At 46.7% G+C, this 17,986-nt stretch overlaps 1 protein-coding gene across 1 annotated transcript in view; it reads right to left on the bottom strand.

Moving 5' to 3' along the window:
* CPNE7 (copine 7) overlaps nt 1–7,732 on the bottom strand; it is a 41,239-nt gene extending 33,507 nt beyond the window's left edge. The window contains exon 1 of the mRNA XM_043987469.1: nt 6,908–7,732. Within this exon, the coding sequence (XP_043843404.1) occupies nt 6,908–7,081 (174 nt within the window). The 5' untranslated portion in view covers nt 7,082–7,732. The remainder of the gene's footprint in view (nt 1–6,907) is intronic.
* Nucleotides 7,733–17,986: the final 10,254 nt, after the last annotated feature.

Genomic DNA, 17,986 nt, shown 5'->3' with positions numbered 1-17,986 from the left:
AACAGAATGGAATAAACATTTATTAAGTTCCTATTATGTGCTAAACATTTCACAAATTATCTCATCTGATCTATTATCTCATTTGATAGCTCTTTTAGCTAGGCACTGGGAGTTCAAAGATAAGAACCAACAATTCTTGTCCTCAAGGAGTTTACAGTCTAATTGTGTGTGTGTCTGTGTGTGTCTGTGTGTCTGTGTGTGTGTGTGTCTGTGTGTGTGTGTAGGAGGATGGAAGATATGCATACATGTGTGTATATATATTCTCTCTCTCTCTCTCTCTCTATATATATATATATATATATATATATTTTACAAACACATGCACGCGCACACACACACACACACACACACACAGAATAGGATCGAAGACTCATCCTATTGGATCTCCTGGAGTAAATGTTTAGGCCTATTGTGCTACAGCTTGGAAATTAAAGGTGTAAAGGGGGCCATTTGTTACTTCCCCAGAGAGTAGAAATCAGCCTTCCTGTCCCATTTTCTAGCTGAACAGAAATAGAAAAAGAGAGAAGGGTAGGTGACCAGCCTTGTACTAAGGTAGACAGTTCAGAGTTAACGGCCATGGCAGATGTGGACTGCCTAGATACAGGCAGGGACTTCGTGGAACTAAAGCTGAGGCTCGGTTAATATGCAATAGATCCTGGTAGATTTCTTTAGTCCCATTTTTAATTACTGTAATCTCATGTATATTACTTCTGAAATTAAATTTTCCTCCTTGAAGATCATTATCTTTGCTTAAACTCAGGATATGTGGAATTGGGCAAGGGAAAGAGAAGTGGGATTTGCATCTCATGTTAGTGATAGTTTGTGTGTGGGGTTCCTGATCTCTAAAGAGTAAGATTGGGGGTTCAAGTATTAGGGATCAGTCCCAGCAAGAAAGTGAGTCTTGTGACTTTAAGGAGAATTTAGATTCCTCTGACGCTGGTTTGAGGTTAGTTATGTCATAATCACTGCAGTGGACTGAGCACTGGGCTAGGAATCAGGAAGACTCATGTTCATGAATTCAAATCCAGGCTCAGACACTTAGTATCTGTGTCACCCTGGGCAAGTCACTTTACCCTATTTGCCTCAGTTTCCTCATCTGTAAAGTGAACTGGAGAAGGAAGTCTTTGCCAGGAAAACCTCAAATGGGATCACAAAGAGTAGTATGTAACTGAAACGACTAAACTACAACAATGTCTTAATCCTCCCCACCACACAGAGTAGTAGATACAGTAATAGGCATGCTCTCCTCTGAGCAGTTAAAGGCTGGAGTCGGTAGGTAGGGATACCTGGAAAAGGGGTCTTAGATCTTTCTTTCCTCTGTATACCAGGTAGAAGCCGCGTTTTTCTTCAAGCAGAATGATGCTATGGAAAGACTAGTGCCCTAACAGTCAGGATAACCATATGCCTAATTCACCTGGGGTGACCTTGGGTAAATTATAGAATTTAGACCTATTTAGAACCTTAGAGATTATTTAATCCAGGGGTTCTTAATCTTTAATCTTTTTTTAGACTCCTCAAAATAAATGTGTGTGTGTGTGTGTGTGTGTGTGTGTGTGTGTGTAGAATTTTTTAAATAATTGAAGGAAATGATAAACCAGTTCAGGATTAGTGAAAATCAATATGTTGGGTTTTTTAGTCATCTAAATTCATGGATTCTCTGAAATCAATCTCATCCATTCCTCTCATTTCGTAGATGAGGAGACCAAGACTCAAAAAGGAAGAATAGTATGCCCAAACACCTTGCCTCCAAATCAAGTGCTCTTTCCCCCATACCTTCCTGGTTCTGAGCCTCACTTTCCTCATCTGTAAAATGAAGGAGTTGAACTTGATCATTTCTTTTTTTTTCTGGAATGGTTCTATTAATAAAGCCAGTAAGTTATTAATAAAAGGATGGTCATTTGGACATCTCTCTCAGACCAAAGACCCCTAATGGCAATGGAGTCACAACTTATATGTCCATAGAAGAGGAGGTGTACCTGAGGGATGCCTAAACACCTCTGATTGGTTAATCATATGAGGTGGACTATCTTGGGGTACATGACTTAAGTCACTCAAATCTTGGTCAAAGAGACAGAACTTGATCATTTCTTTTTCTTTTTTCTTTCTCTTTCTTTCTTTCTTTCTTTCTTTCTTTCTTTCTTTCTTTCTTTCTTTCTTTCTTTCTTTCTTTCTTTCTTTCTTTCTGTTTTTGGTGAGGCAATTGGGGTTAAGTGACTTGCCCAGGGTCACACAGCTAGTAAGTGTTAAGTGTCTGAGGCCGGATTTGAACTCAGGTCCTCCTGAATCCAGGGCTGGTGCTCTATCCACTGCACCACCTAGCTGCCCCTAGAACTTGATCATTTCTAAGGGCCCTTTCAGCTCTATATCTATGGTCCTAAATAAATCACTTCATTTGAGGATGCTGACTTTCAGTGGAAAAGGACAAAACTAGAACCTGCTGTCAAGGGCATTTGAAGGCACTGGTGCTCTAACTTGGAAAAACCCCATCTCAGGTTCCCTTTACTCAGGTCATGGGCTTTAACTCAACAATAGGCATTCTTTTTTGTATCATGGACCTTCTGACCTTCAGTAAAGTCTATTGAGCAGAAACTAAAATACATAGGATTACAAAGGAAAAATCATATTGAAATAAAGATGCCCTTTTTCCTATCCAAGTTCATAGACCCCCTTGAAAGCTATCCAAATAGATCCATTGGTGTTCTATAGACTCCAGGTTAAGAACCCCTGATCTAGTCTAACCTAGTCATTTTTCAGAGGAGTAAATTAAGGCCTAAAAAGGAAGGGACAGGTTGTACCAAAGATGAGAGTCTAAGATTCAAACCCAGGTCCTCTGATGCCAAATGGACAGAGTGAGTGAGCTTTCTATGCACCACCTCAGCCTATTTCTCCCACAATGGGCTCACAGCCAGGCAGAGAGTGGAGCAGCTGCCAACCCCCCCCCCAAGGTTCATCCTAGTCGGGTCCCTTTGTTCCCATCTCTCCCTTTCAGACCACAGCCGCCCCACTCAGGCTTGAAAGCTTTGCTTTTTCCAGCTCACTCAGAGCCAAGAGATCTGATGAACCCCATCACCCTCAGTTCTTCTAGACAGAAAGTAGCAACCTTTAGAGGAGGTTCACTTTTTTAAAGGGTAGAGTGACATTTAACCCAAAGCAACGAATCATAGAAAACAGAACTAACTGGAAAGAGCCTTCTCTATATCATCTAGTTCAAAGTTCCCATTTTACAGATGAAGAAAATGAGGTCCAGAGATTTGAACTGATTTACTAACCAAGGTCAATTAGTGGTGGAGCTGGGACCAGAAACCGGGTGCAGCACTCAGTAGTGAAAACACTGCACCAGAAATTTTAATGAAGGAAAACAAGGGTGAGTGTATGGGGGAGATATTGGGGCAAAGGGGTGGGAAAAGGCCTCTGGGGGCCAGTCACCCCACTCTGAAGAGGTGGGGCCTCAGGCTAGGCCTAGATTTACCCCCTTGCAAGCTCCTAAAGAGGAAGGAAAGGGAATGTGAATTCCCCAACTCCACAGGAAAGCTCTCCTTTAAATAGAGGTGACAGATCAATTAATGAATGAAGACTGTTTCTTGATGATGAGGCACAAGGGCACCAAAGCAGCTCACAGTCCTTGAGCCAAGAAGTGACTCCAAACATCAGGAGACATCCCTGCCCTACTTTCCCCAAAGGATCAGTGACTTCCCCAGCCTTGCCGCGATCCACTGGAATCTAGTCAGCCTTGGCATTTTCTTATTCCTGAGAGGCACAACCGCCCCCTAGGGCACTCTGGTCCAGCCCCGCCTGGAACTCCGGCTGGGCCTTTAAGAGTGGGGGTCCAGTTACATCTGCGCCCTTTCGGTTCCCATTCCCCAACCCTCCCCTTTGCCTCAAAAAACTGCTGCTGGTTTCTTTTTTTGCTCTTCTCTATGCCTGGACTGCCCCTGTCAAAGCTATACAGAGCAAACAGACCACACACAGTCTTGGGTGCCAAGACAGTGGCCTGGGAGAAATTGAGGCACCTTTCCTCATGACTACTGGGCCCAGGCCACCCCCAACCCTTCCAGGCTCATGCCCACGCCTGGCACCAATGCGGTGGGCTCTCAGTACCGCCCGTCTCTCCCAAGCAGCCTGCCTGCCCGAGCCTCCTTTCTTATGCTTGGAGGCGGGTGCTTCTAATCAGTCTTCTTTTTCTCCTGCTGCTTCTTCCCAACTCCGTCTCAGCCCTCGCAGTCCCGCCCCATCCAGTTAGAGGAGGGGATGAGGAAGGAGGTGGATGGATGGAGGGATGGATGGAGAGGAGCAAATAGACAAACCGCAGCCCATTAGTGTGGCTGAGCCATTAACAGACCTGACTAGGCGGCTCCAGGCTTTTGGCCCAGGTGCCCCAATGCTGGGGTCAGATCCCCAGGGTCCACAAGGGCCGTAGTGCAGCCCACAGCCCTGGGAGGGGCTCAGGAGAGAGAGTGAGATATCCCTGAGGCAATCTTTTTTCTTCTTGGACTGTGGCAGGATCTCCGCTGAACCCAGAGGTCAGGGTAATTGAGTACCAAGGACCTGAACAGACTAGGGAGTTCACGTCATACAACCTGGAGAAGAAAAAGGGCCCCAGCAGGTGGATCGCACCAGACTCTTCCTTGACAAAGAGTGGCTCTGGATTTCTCTCTCCCCATTTGTCCCTTCCTGATCCCACCCTGCCCACCACAACACCCTAGTCCTTAGCATCAGGGAAGCAGGAACTGGGCCTCCTAGACAATGCAGTTTAACAGGGCCAAACCCAGAGAAAACAGAGGAGCCTGGGTAATAATTAGACTTAAAATAAAATGTTAGAGCTGGAAGTTAATTTTAGAGGTCGTCAGGTAGATTTCCCTCCTTTTATTTACAAGGGAAACAGAGCCTAAAGAGGGAAAGCAACTTTGGACTTCCTCAGGATTACACGGAGACAAACAGATGAGAAGCCAGGTCATCTGACTCTCAGTTCAGTGGTCTTTCCACAAGACCACAGTGTCTTAAAACCACACAGCTTCCTGTTCTCCCCAGGAACAGAGAATAACCATAGGGCTGCAGGTTAATTCTCCTGTGGCTCAGTGGTTTGGGGTAATCAAGATATAATTAATTCAGGTAGTTTTGGAAACATCACTTGCCCTAAACTGGCTGGTTGTAAGAGATCTTAGACCCCCTTCACTTTCTCTTGCTTCCTCTCCTTCCAACTGCACCAAATACCCAGTGAAAAAGCCAATCCGATCTCTCCCCATCGTGAAAAAATGAGAATACAGATTCTTGGGCGATGGTCTCCTGAATGGGGAGGGGAGTGTGGAGACGAGGGTCGAAGGAAGAAGGCAAGACCATGTCTCCCGGAGGGTGCTGATTTCCAGACAAACTGGGCAACCCCATCAAGAATCTTCCATGCACAAAGTCAGCCTGCCCAAAACACATTACTCCTTGCCCCAGGCAGGTTTAACTCCCTAGTTTCTTGTTGTAATGGTCCCCAGAGTCTAGATTTCTGGGTGGCGGCTAGGTGGCGCAGTGGATAGAGCACTGGCCCTGGATTCAGAAGTACCTGAGTTCAAATCCGGCCTCAGACACTTGACACTTAACTAGCTGTGTGACCCTGGGCAAGTCACTTAACCCCCATTGCCCCACAAAAAACAAACAAACAGAGTCTAGATTTCTAAAGCAACAAACTGAAATTCCATCAAAAGATGCTCCCACCCACCCGCCCACCCATCGTGGCCCTCCTGGGATGGGATCGTCAAAGGACTAAAGACTCTGGGGTCTAATCTTCAATGCCACCCCTAGCCTCAGGGAGGTCCAGAGATGATCGGCCTGAGGTCAGTGAGGCACAGGGATCTCGATTGCTGGCTTCTGCCAAGGATCAGGTCTGTCCCAGGGATCTGACACTGAACCATCCTGGCAACCCTGGGATTAGCTTCATTGGCCACAAAACCAATTGCTGGCGCCATGGCTGTGGTTACACTCCTTAGAACCTGAGCCTGGAGACTTCTTGGGCCGTGTGGACACCGAGGGTAACCGTGAGGTTGGCCACACCCTGGATGGATCCAAGGGGCTCCCAACGACCAGCCCTGACCCTTGCCCACTGGAGCTGGTGGAAAACCCGGGGACTGGGAAATTAGAGAAGGTTGAGAAGGCTGGGGGGTTAAAGGGGGAAGGTCTCTATAAGCCCCTCTCCCCAATCGGGAAAGACTGACCACCACCACCCCCATCCCGGGGCAGACTCGGCCCCCTCCCACCTCATCCCCAGACCACCAGGCCAGCCTCCCTAAGACACAGAGTCCCGGGCACCTTTCCTCCCCACCACAGTGGCCCTCACCACCCCACATCAATAATCAGTTTAATGGAGCAGACCCAGGCCTCAGGCGGCAGTCTGCCACCTCCCAGCCGTAAACAAGGATGGAGGTGTGTCCCTTCATTCTCCTTCACCCCCAAAACACATACACACACACACACACTCTCCCGGATTTCAGTCCCTCCTCTAGCTTCTAGGGACCCAGCATCATTGGCAGGACGGGGAGGAGGGGAACAGCATTCCCACTAGGGTACCCAGAGGGAACCAAACAGTCCCCTCAAGCAACCTGTTACTGCTCCGGAACGAAGGGGTAGAGAAGCTTCCCGCCCCAAGCTGGGGCTCGCCCTCCCCTTCTGGGACTAGGGTGCACCTGACCCCTCCCGGGAAGGGCTTCTCAGTCGTCCCGCTAAGAGCCCTGACCTCGGCATTCCAGGGGAGCGCTGAGTGCCCCGCAATTACCATCCCCGCCCCTTCCTGTTCCCAGATTCGTCCTGAGCCGGACCACGTTCCCCACTCCCAGCCCTAGCCCACTCTGAGTCCTCCTCCTGGAGCACCGCTCCCTCGCCTTCTCCCACTACATCCCTCCCCGCCGCCGCCACTGCCGCCTCCTACCTCCACCCACTGGCCCTGGGACTGCATTAGCAACACCACGCTGGGGTCCGACTTGTTGAGCGGGTCGCGGTCCAGCAGATGCCGGCAGCTGAGTCGGAGCTCCACCTTGGAGACGCAGGTGGCGGTGACCACCCCGAGGGCGGCCGGGGCTCCCTGCTCGGAGCCCGGGTTCATCTTCGCTCCGGCCGGCACCTGGTTCTCCCCGGCAAGTAGACTGGCTTAAAAGAAACGAGGGGGCACGGAATGGGGGGGAGGGGAGGGGGCTCAAGCAAGGAGCGTTCGGAGAAAGTGGAGATTTCGACGGCTCTGCGGGGTCCTGCGGGTTCAGGCTGGGAATCACTCCCCTCCAAAGGTTTCCACCTCTTTGTTCTTTCCCTAGATGCCCCCGCTTTCCCGGGACCCTTCCTCCACCACGGCTGGGGGCTGGGATGGGGCCCGCTCTCTGAAGCCCCAGGCAGTGAGTGGGATGGTAGGCACTAGATTTCCCCTGGGGGGAAAGCCAGGGTCTAGGGGAGGTGGTTCATTGGGAAATGAGCAAAGCCCTGGGTGGTCCAGAGCCAGCTTCGCTGGCTGCCTCTCCTGTGAGTCGCCTGTCCCCTCCCTAGGGGCGCGGAGCTGCCTCCCGAGCTGCCGGAGGCTCAAGGCAGGGATAGTAGGAGAAGGACCCCCTGAGTGCGGTTCCTCAAAGTGGGAGAGAAAGCTGGCGGAGAAAGCGAGCCGCCTCGCCCGCTTCGGGCCCCGGCCGGGCGCGAAGTTGGCAGCGGGAGCAGCACCACGCAGTGCCCGGGCTGGCTCCGGGCAGGCGGGATGGAGGGCAAGCGGCTAGCCAGCCCGCTGTCGCTGTGCCCGCAGCTCCCCAGGCGTGCCCCTGAGGGAGGTGCCTGCTCCCAACCGCCGGGGCGCAGCTGGACGGAGGGGGTCAGAGGGGGCCCGGGCTGGCAGGAGGCAAGCGAGGCAGGGCGATGGGGTGGGAGGAAGGAGGGAGGGGGAGGGGAGGAAAATTCTCCTAAGGGACCAGGGAGGGAAGAGAGACTCAGAGCCCCTAGTCCAGCTGCTCCCCTTTCTCTCTCTGCCTCTGCGCCGGGGGAAATGGTGGCCAGTCCCTAGGCGCGGCCCCGGCTTCCCATTCATACCCACCCGGGGCGGCGGGCACACGTGGCTCGACGGGCAGCAGCGCCCGGCGCATTGGCTGGCGGGCAGGGCCCCTCCTCTCCCTCTTTCCCTCTCTCCGTCTCTCCCTCTTTCTGTCTCTTCCTTTTCTCCCTCCTCCTCCGCCTGTGCCGACGCTGCCTCCGGGATTGCGGGAAAGAGGTCGCTGCAGCCACCGCCTGGTTGGTCAGCCTTGCTCCGCTCAGGGAGCGGCCTGCGCCCCCCACTCCGAAGGCCATAAAAACAGCCCCACCCCACCTCCTGCCGCCCACAGTTTAGGTGGCTAGCACCCTTTTGGCCCAGGGCACAGACATCATGCCAGGCTGGGTTGCAGCAATATTGACATTCCCACAGGTAGCTGTGTACGCCTTTCTTGGTGCCTCTTGGTGCCTCCCGGGGCCAGGTTATACCTAGAAGCCCCAAAGTACAAATGGTGGGGGCTGGGGGTGGGGAGCGGGGAGGGGAAGGGAGGGATAGAAGAAAAGGCAGCCTCCTTGCCAGATGCGCCTGGTGGGAGCTCCTATTATCTGCACCTCTTCCCTGTAACTGTGCCTGTCTTCTGAACTAGGTCCACCAGGATCTGGTGCCAGCCCAGGGAAGGCCCAGCTTCCCCTCTCTGGGGCAGCTACCGAAGTGAACTGCTGACAGCTCCCTGTTCAGTCCTGCAAGGAAGACAGAGGGGCTAAAAAATTCCAGGACTCCTTTCCCCCACCATTTCTACTTCCGGGAAGAGGCACCTCACTACCTGCCTCTGATACAAGCAAAAAGCAAACCAGCTCTGTGCCTAACTTAGGCGCCTCAAAGCCAAGTGCTTCGGAATGGGCACCCTCGGTCCATCCCTCCACACATATTCCCTGGGCCCCTAGATCCTAGAGAAATGTGTGATGTTTCTAAAGTTCCTACAGGCTGGGGGGGGGAGGGAGTATGTGTGAAGAGGCTGAAGCTCTTTTCTCTGACCCATCTCCCTGCCTCCTCGTGTTCTGAGGACTTTCTGCTTGGCTCCAGGGCTCAGTCTCCCAGAGAGGCACAGGCTGAGAACTCCAGAAGCATTTGAGTTTGAAGACCACGAGCTTCTGACTAAGGTCTAGTTCATCCCCAGGGACTTGAATATTCTCACATCCCCTGGCAGCCAGGAAAGGGCCGGTCCTGATCCTGCAGGAGAGGTGGCAATCTTTCCCTAGGGAAGCTAACTCACCTAGCATTGGGACTCCTTAAAGAGTGGTTTCACACCACCCCCAACAAAGGCATCAAAAGGAGCAAGAAGGAGGAGGCGGGAAATCACCTCCCAGCCCATTCTCCTTGACTATTTCAGCCAAAAATAGGACATAGACCTGGGCAGGAAACAGTCACCTCAGTCAGGAAGGGAGGAAAATAAGGGAAAACCTGAAGCAGGAGGGAAAGGCCAACTAGGTTGAGTTTGAGGGCTGAGACAAGGAGAAGGGAGAAGGGGAAAGGGAAGGGCATCTTAATGGCTTAACAACAGTTTATGGAGCCCCTGGAAGAAGAGTCGGTGGGCAAAGTGGATCTGGGAGCTCAGGATGATTCCTATCCCTGTCTCAGAGAAGCAAAGGAGATAGTAAGCAAAGACTTACAGGGCTTTCCTATCTATTGTCCTGAGAAGGATTATGCCTCCAACAGAGAACACCATCTCTTAATTATCCTACCCTAGCTTTTTTTTAATTTTTTTTGTGAGGCAACTGGGGTTAAGTGACTTGCCTAGGGTCACACAGTTAGTAAGTGTTAAGTGTCTGAGGCCAGATTTGAACTCAGGTACTCCTGACTCCAGGGCCAGTGCTCTATCCACTGCACCACATAGCTGCCCCCTACCCTAGCTTTTGATACTCCCCAAACTTGACCCAAAGTAGGCTAGTCCTAAACCTCAGGGAGGAAGTAAGGGCAAGAGTCCTGGAGTGGTCACATGGTTTCATTACAGGGGCTAAGATGGAATCAGGAAATTCATATATTTTTTTAACTGGATCTGGAGATGGGAGGAAGAGGCAAAAAAGCCAGAACTGGAAGCTAAGAGCCAAATGAAATGAGGAATGGAACTAGGTCTGTATCCCAAAGAGATCATAAAAAAAAGAAAAGAACCCACATGTATAAAAATATAGCAGTTCTTTGTGGTAGCAAAGAATTGGAAATTAAGGTGATTTCCATCAATTGGGAATGGCTAAACAAGTTGTGGTATATGAGGGTACTATAAGAAATGATGAGCAGTAAGATTTCAGAAAAACCTGGAAAGACTTACATGAACTGATGCTGAGTGAAGTGAATAGAACCAGGAGAACATTGGACACAGTATCAACAACATTGTGATGATCAACTGTGATAGACTTAGCTCTTTTCAACAATACAGTGATCCAAGAAAATTCCAAAGGACTCATGATGGAAAATTTTCTCCACATCCATAAAAAAGAATTACTGTGTCTGAAGGTAGACCAAAGCATACTGTTTTTACTGTTTTTGTGAGTTTTTGTGTTTTTTTTTCTTTCTTGTGTTTTTTCTCTTTTGTTCTGATTCTTCTTTCACAACAGGGCAAATGTGGAAATATGTTTAACATGATTGTACGTATATAACCTATATCAAATTGGTTGCTGTCTTGGGGCGGGGGGAGAGAAGGGAGGGAAGGAGAAAAACTTTTAACTCAAAATCTTACAAAAATGAATGTTTATGGATGAAGCACCGGCCCTGCATTCAGGAGGACCTGAGTTCAAATCTAGCCTCAGACACTTGACACTTACTGGGCAAGTCACTTACCCCTCATTGCCCTGCAAAAAAAAAAAAAGTTGAAAACTATCTGTACATGTAATTGGAAAAAATACCATCAAGATTGAAAAATTATAACAGAGTACAGATAAGTGTTCTACAGAATAAAAATGTATAAATTAAAAAAAAAAAGAAATGAGGAGTGGAAATGACCAACAGCCACAGCTGGTCTCAAATTTTTCCCTTCTGTGTTCTCATTTCCTATTCCTGTCTGGATTAGATGCAAAAAAAAAGGGAACATTCTAGCCCAAGGCAGAGCTAGATTCAAATTTCCAGGGCTTGTGGGATCCTCCTTAGCTTCCTATTCTGAATAACTGCCCCCCCTGAACCCAGGCTGTGCTATTCATTTGTTTTACAGTCCCCTTGGCACTTTGGGATCCTGTCCTGGTGCATGGACCCCTGAGAGAGAAAGGCACCTATCTCCCAAAGGTTCTCAAACTTTTGGGTGTCTGGACCCTTTTAACACTATTTTTTTAACACAAAAGAGCTTCTATTTATATGAATTATATTATTAATATCTACCATAGTTGAAATTAAAATTGGGGAAAATTTTATAAATATTCATTTAAAATTGCTTTCGAAATTAGGGTTATTTCTAACTATCACATTTTTGTGAAAAATAACTCTATTTTCCGGAAAAAAAATTGGTGACAAGAGGGGCATTGTTTTACATGTTTCTGCAAATCTCTTCAATGTCTGGTTTAACAGTAGAAAGCTGGATTCTCCTTTCTGCTCAATCTGTTATGATATATTGTTTTGGTTAAAGAAATTCTAGCTTCTCTGTGACCCTGGGCAAGTCACTTAACCCTTATTGCCCCGCAAAAGAGAAATAAATAAATAAATAGATAGTAATTCCAGCCTGACACAGGTATGTAGTTGGATAAGTGAGAATTTTTTTTTTTTTTTGTGGGGCCATGGGGGTTAAGTGACTTGCCCGGGGTCACACAGCTCATAAGTGTCAAGTGTCTGAGGCCAGATTTGAACTCAGGTTCTCCTGAATCCAGGGCTGGTGCTTTATCCACTGAAACACCTAGCTGCCCCCAAGAAATATTTTAATAGGTAAATAACATCTTAGTATTATTATGAAAAGAGTCTTGATTCCTTAGACTCCCTGGACAGTTCTCAGGGTCCCCCCCTCCCCAGGAGTTCTCAGACCACACTAGGAGAACTGCTGCTGTGGACCCTCCTATATTCACCTCTTTCCTAGAGGCCTCAATAGCTCCAGGCCCCTTAAAGTTCCAAAGTCAGTCACGCTGACCCCAGCTCATTAGGCTGCTCTGAAGAAAACCCTTTTTATCCTTAAAGCACCACTATGAGTTTTATTCTGTTTGGATGGCTCCACCTTCCAGAGAAGCCGTAGCTCATTTAACTTCTGTTCTAAGGGGTTGGTGGCATGGCCCAGTAAGGAGAGTACCTGTATTCAACTCTGGGCTACTATGTGAGCCCTTGTACAAGTCACGTCCCACAATCTGGACTTTGGCTTCCTTGTCTGTAAAATGATGGGATTGGGCCCTTAACCTGGGGGCTATGGACTTGTTATATGTGTATGTGTATCTATACAGTTACAAATATATTTAAATATTCATAACTACATTTCACTATAACTGGCTTCCTTTGTGACTTTATATATTTTATTTTATGCACTTAAAAATATTATTCTGAGAAGGGATCTTTTAGACTTCAGCAAACTGTCAAAGGGGATCCTTGATCTCCAACTTTTCCTGTTCAAATATATTTATCTTGTTTGCACATAGTTGTTTGCATGCTGTCCCCGCCATTAGACTCCTTGAGAGCAGAATTGCCTTTTGCCTTTCTTTGTGTGCCCAGAACTTAGCACAGCTACTTAATAAATACTTTTTGATTTGACTTAAGAACCCCTAAACTAGATGATCTCTAAGGTTCTTTCCAGCTCTGACATCCTATGATTCTAAATTCCCACCTAAGACCTAGTCCGATTGGAAGCCATTTAGTTTTTTTGTTGTTTTTTTGGTTTTGGTTTTGGTTTTGTGGTGAGGCAAATGGAGTTAAGTGACTTGCCCAGGGTCACACAGCTACTAAGTCTCAAGTGTCTGAGGTCAGATTTGAACTCAGGTCCTCCTGAATCCAGGGCCAGTGCTCTATCCACTGTGCCACCTAGCTGCCCCAAGCCATTTAGTTTTGATGGTGGGCCCCATCTCTCTGCCCTAAAATTGCATGAGATCAGCTCCTTTCTACAAAAGCATGGGGAAAAAAATACATTCCTTTTTCTCTTTTGCTGAATCATCCTCCATCTTCTGCTCATAGAGTGTGGGCATCCTCTAAGGCTCCATCTTGTGATCTCTCCCTTTCTCTCTCTATATTCTCTCAGCTGGTGACCCCAGCAGCTCCCATGGTTATCATTCCTATGCAGATGATGCCCAGATCCTCATTTCTTACCTTCTGTCCTGAACTGCAGACCTCTTTCTGTACAGTTCCACCTGCATATGCCGTAGACATCTCAAACTCAGTATTTGGGGGGGTTTTTATTTTTTTTATTTTTTTAGTGAGGCAATTGGGGTTAAGTGATTTGCCCAGGGTCACACAGCTAGTAAGTATTAAGTGTCTGAGGTCGGATTTGAACTCAGGTCCTCCTGAATCCAGGGCCGGTGCTCTATCCACTGCACCATCTAGCTGCCCCTCAGTATTTGTTTTAAAGTAATAAACATTTTTATTGATAGTTTCAGGTTCCACTTTCTATCCCTCCTTCCCTCCCTTCCCTCTCTCCTCCCTGAGGTGGCAAGGGATCAGATATAGGCTATACATGTACAATTATGCAAAACATCATCATATTGGTCATTTTGCACAAGAAAACTTGAAAAAAAGAAAAAAATGAAAGAAAGTGAAAAATAGCAGGCTTCAATCTGTGTTCCATCAATATCAGTTCTTTCTTTGGAGGTGGATAATATGTTTCATCAATAGTCCTTTGGGATTGTCTTGGATCATTTGAGAATAGTTAAGTCTTTCACAACTCTTCATTAAACAATATTGCTGTCTCTGTGCACAATGTTCTCTTGGTTCTTCTCACTTCACTATATATCAGTTCATACAAGTCTTTCCAGGCCTTTCTGAAATCATCCTGCTTGTCATTTCTTATAACACATAATATTCCATCACCATCATATACCACAGCTTGTTTAGCCATTCTGCAATTGATGGGCATTCCTTTGATTTCCAATTCTTAGCCACCACAAAAAAAGAGCTGCTATAAACATTTTTGTACAAATAAGTCCTTTTCTCTTTTGGGGGATATTTGGGGGATATAAACGTGGCAGTGGTATTGTTGGATCAGTTCTATAGCTCTTTGGGCATAGTTCCAACTTGCTCTCCAGAACAGTTGGATCTGTTCACAACTCCATCAACGGTGAATTAGCATCCCAGCTTTCCCACATCCCCTTCAACATCCAACATTTTCTGTTTTTGTTATATTTGCCACTCTTATAGGTAGGCACTGATATCTCAGAGTCAAACTCAATATTTTTAAAATGGAATTCTTTGTATTCTTCCTCCATCCTATCTAGACCTCTCCCAAACTTCTTCATTTCTCTTAGTGGCACCACCATTTTAGCAGTCTGCAAATTAATAACTTCAGAGTCATCCTTGACTCTCTCTCCCTCCTACCACCCTCCCCACCCCATCAGTTAAGTCTTGTCTAGTCTGCCTCCACAACATCCTTTGAAAATGTCCTCTCCACTCACATAGCCTATCACACGAACAATTGCAACAGCCTCCTAATTGGTCTCCCTATGACTAGTCTCCTTTCCAATCCATCCTCCATATAACTATCAAATTGATTTTCCTAAAGCCCATATTATGCTATTCTACTCAAGAATCTTCCCTGGTTCCCTATTGTCTCTGGGAGAAGATATGAACTTCTCAGTCTGACTGCTGCCATCTGTCCTCACCTACCTTTCCTGTCTTATTTCCCATTATTTCCCTTCATGCATCCCCTATTTAAGTCAGCTAGTGGTCACTCATACAAGACCAGAATAGTGGATAAAGTGCTGGGCTTGGAGTCTGGAAAATCTGAATTAAAATCCAGCCTCAGACACTTACTAGCTGTGTGACCTTGGGCAAGTCACTTCACCTCTGTTTATCTCAGTTCCCTCACCTGTCAAAATGAAATAAGAGTAATCACCTCCCAGAGCTATTGTGAGGATCAAACGAGATAATATTATAAAGTGCTGGGGCAGCTAGGTGGTGCAGTGAATAGAGCACCAGCCCTGGAGCCAGGATTACCTGAGTTCAAATCTGGCCTCAGACACTTAACACTTACTAGCTGTGTGACCCTGGGCAAGTCACTTAACCTCAATTGCCTCACTAAAAAATAATAATAATAATAAATAATAAAGTGCTTAGCCCAGTGCCTACCACACAGAAAGCACTTAAAAATGTTTGTTTTTTTGTTTCTCTCCCCATCCCACCCCCATCTACTCCCTTCTTGTCTTTGCCTCCTACAATCCCTGACTTCCCTCAAAGTATAATTCAGGTGCCACATCTTACACAAGTTTTCTCCTAAGCTACCCCTCGAATATCACTTTCTCCATCTTGCAATGACTTTGTGTGACTTTGTTACACAGTACTTTTTGTCTGCTTACTTGGGGACATGTTGTATTCTCCCAGTGGATCATAAACTCTTGGAAGGCAGAAACTATTTTTATTTGTCTTTGTTTCTCCAGTCCCTTGCATGTAGCACCACAGGCCCTTAACACATGCTTGTAGAATTGGATCAGGTCACTCACCGAGTTCCTCTTTCCTAGCTAAGGGTATTATTTTAGTTCTCTGATCATTGGCCCAGAAGAGAGACTGATGGTGGGGTGCTGCAATGGATAGATTGCTGGACCTGGAGTCAGGAAGACCTAAGTTCAAATCCAGCCTCAGACACTTATTAGCTATGGAACTTTGGACAAGTCACTTAACCTCTGCCTCAGTTTCCTCATCTGTAAATTGGGCACCTACCTCCCAGAGTTGTTGTGAGGATCAAATGAGTTAATATTTATAAAGCACTTTGCCAACCTTTAAGTGCTATTTAAATCCTAGCTGTTGTTGCTCCTGCTGCTACTGCTTTGTTATTGTTATAGTCTAAGTACAACGATGGTGAGTTCAGCCCAGTTCCACCTGCACTTCCAACCCACTCTCTATTTTTTTTCAACCATTGAGAGGAAGAATGGAATGTTGGAAAGAACACTGGGCAAATGGCCTTGATTTGAGTCTCAGTCTAGCCGGTTACTACCTGTGTGATCTTCAGCAAGTCATTTTACTTCTGTGTGTTTCAGTTTCCTTACCTGTAAAAATGAGGAAATTAAACTACACCAGCATCACTTAATACTTTTTGTGTCCCAGATCCTTCAGGCAGTGCAGGGGAGCCCAGGCATCCCTTCTCAGAATCACATTTTTATAGGTATTAAATAAAATATATAAAATTATAGAGGAAAGTGACTTGCCCAGGGTCACACAGCTTGTAAGTGTCAAGAGTCTGAAGCCATATTTGAACTCAGGTCCTCCCGAAGCCAGGGCCAGTGTTCTATCCACTGTGCCACCTAGCTGTCCCTATCAATTAAAAAAATAATAATAAAAAACCCTTATAGATCCCAGGTTAAGAACCCCTATCTAGACAATCCATCTCTCTGGTCCTTTCCAATTTTCTACCTCTTATCTCATGCTCTTATTTTTTTAAATAATATTTTGTTTTTTCCCAATTACATGTAAAGACAATTTTTAACACTCAGGATTTTTTTTTGAGTTCCAAATTCTCCCTCCTTTGCCTCCCCTGTCCCTGAGACAGTAAGCAATTTGATATAGGTTACACATGCTCAATCATGCAAAACATATTAACATATTAGTCATGTTGTGAAAAAAGACACACACCAAAAAAAAAAAAACACCAAAAAAAATACAGAAAGTGAAAAACAGTATGCTTCGATCTGCATTCAGCCTCCATCAGTTCTTTCTCTGGAGGTGGAGAGCATTTTTCATCAATCTCTTTCCCTGATGAGGGAACACATGGGGGCCTACCAGAGCCTACCTTTCTTTGCAGATTGTAGCATCAGGAGGCAGCATCTGAAGCATGTAGAATTTTTTCTACACTTTATACCATGATTTAAAAAAAAAAAACAAACACATCATTTCCACCAGGGGATCAGGGGAAAGGGATTATTCCCTTCCATTGGGAAGAAAACCTTAAAATGAAGGTGGCTTTCCTTTCTTCCTCAGGTCCTATTTTAGAAGTATATGCTTTTGTTAATCAATCAAACATTTCCTGAGCCCCAACAGTATGCAAGGGCATTTAGGGAGCACACAAAGAAGGGACAGCTGTGGGCTCCTCCCTCAAGGACCTCACAAGGAGGTGCAACAGAGGATCCAGGCAAGGGATGCATATGAAAAGAGATCTAGCATTAACAAGCAGTGTGTGCCGTGCAACCCCAAAAGGGGGACATTCAGATAGTCAGTCCCCCAGCTATTCAGAGGAAACAGAGGTCCCAGTCCTTTACTAACTGGGGTGGCCACAGGAGGCTTTGGGGAGGAGGCAGAACCCAAACTTCACCCAGAGATGCCCTCTGGCATTGGGAGATGGACAGCTTGCTGGGGGTGGAACCAAGTTTTCTTTCTGGAGGCCAGATCGGAATCCTGGCACTCACTGATTGGGGAGATTCAAGGCAGGACTCAAGTGCCAGGGCACTGGTATTGGTAACTGGGGTCAAGAGGCATTTACATTTCCACCTTCAGGAAAGGGTATCATGGCCTAGAACAGGGTTTTGATCAGGCCTTCTGTTTGGAAGGTGGTGGTCAGCAGTTGTCCATCCCCCCCCCCCCAATGATAGAATTAAAACTGTCCCCCAGAGAATTTGAGTCAGATTCAGAAAAGGCTTATCATTTTTTTTTTTTGGCAGGGCAATGAGGGTCAAGTGACTTGCCCAAAGTCACACAGCTAGTGTCAAGTGTCTGAGGCAATATTTGAACTCAGGTCCCTCCTGAATCCAGGGCCGGTGCTTTATCCACTGCGCCACCTAGCTACCCCAGGATTATCATTTTTATATTCATTTTTTTAAATTTCAAATTCCAAATTCTCCCCTTCCCTCCAATTCCTCCCCTACACATTGAGAAGGCAAACAATATAATATCAATTATATGTATGAGGTCATACAAAAC

This window comes from Dromiciops gliroides, chromosome 2, assembly GCF_019393635.1.
Source record: "Dromiciops gliroides isolate mDroGli1 chromosome 2, mDroGli1.pri, whole genome shotgun sequence".
NCBI lineage: Eukaryota > Metazoa > Chordata > Mammalia > Microbiotheria > Microbiotheriidae > Dromiciops > Dromiciops gliroides.
Note: the sequence above shows the minus strand (reverse complement) of the source record. Positions and strands in the feature narration are given on the sequence as shown.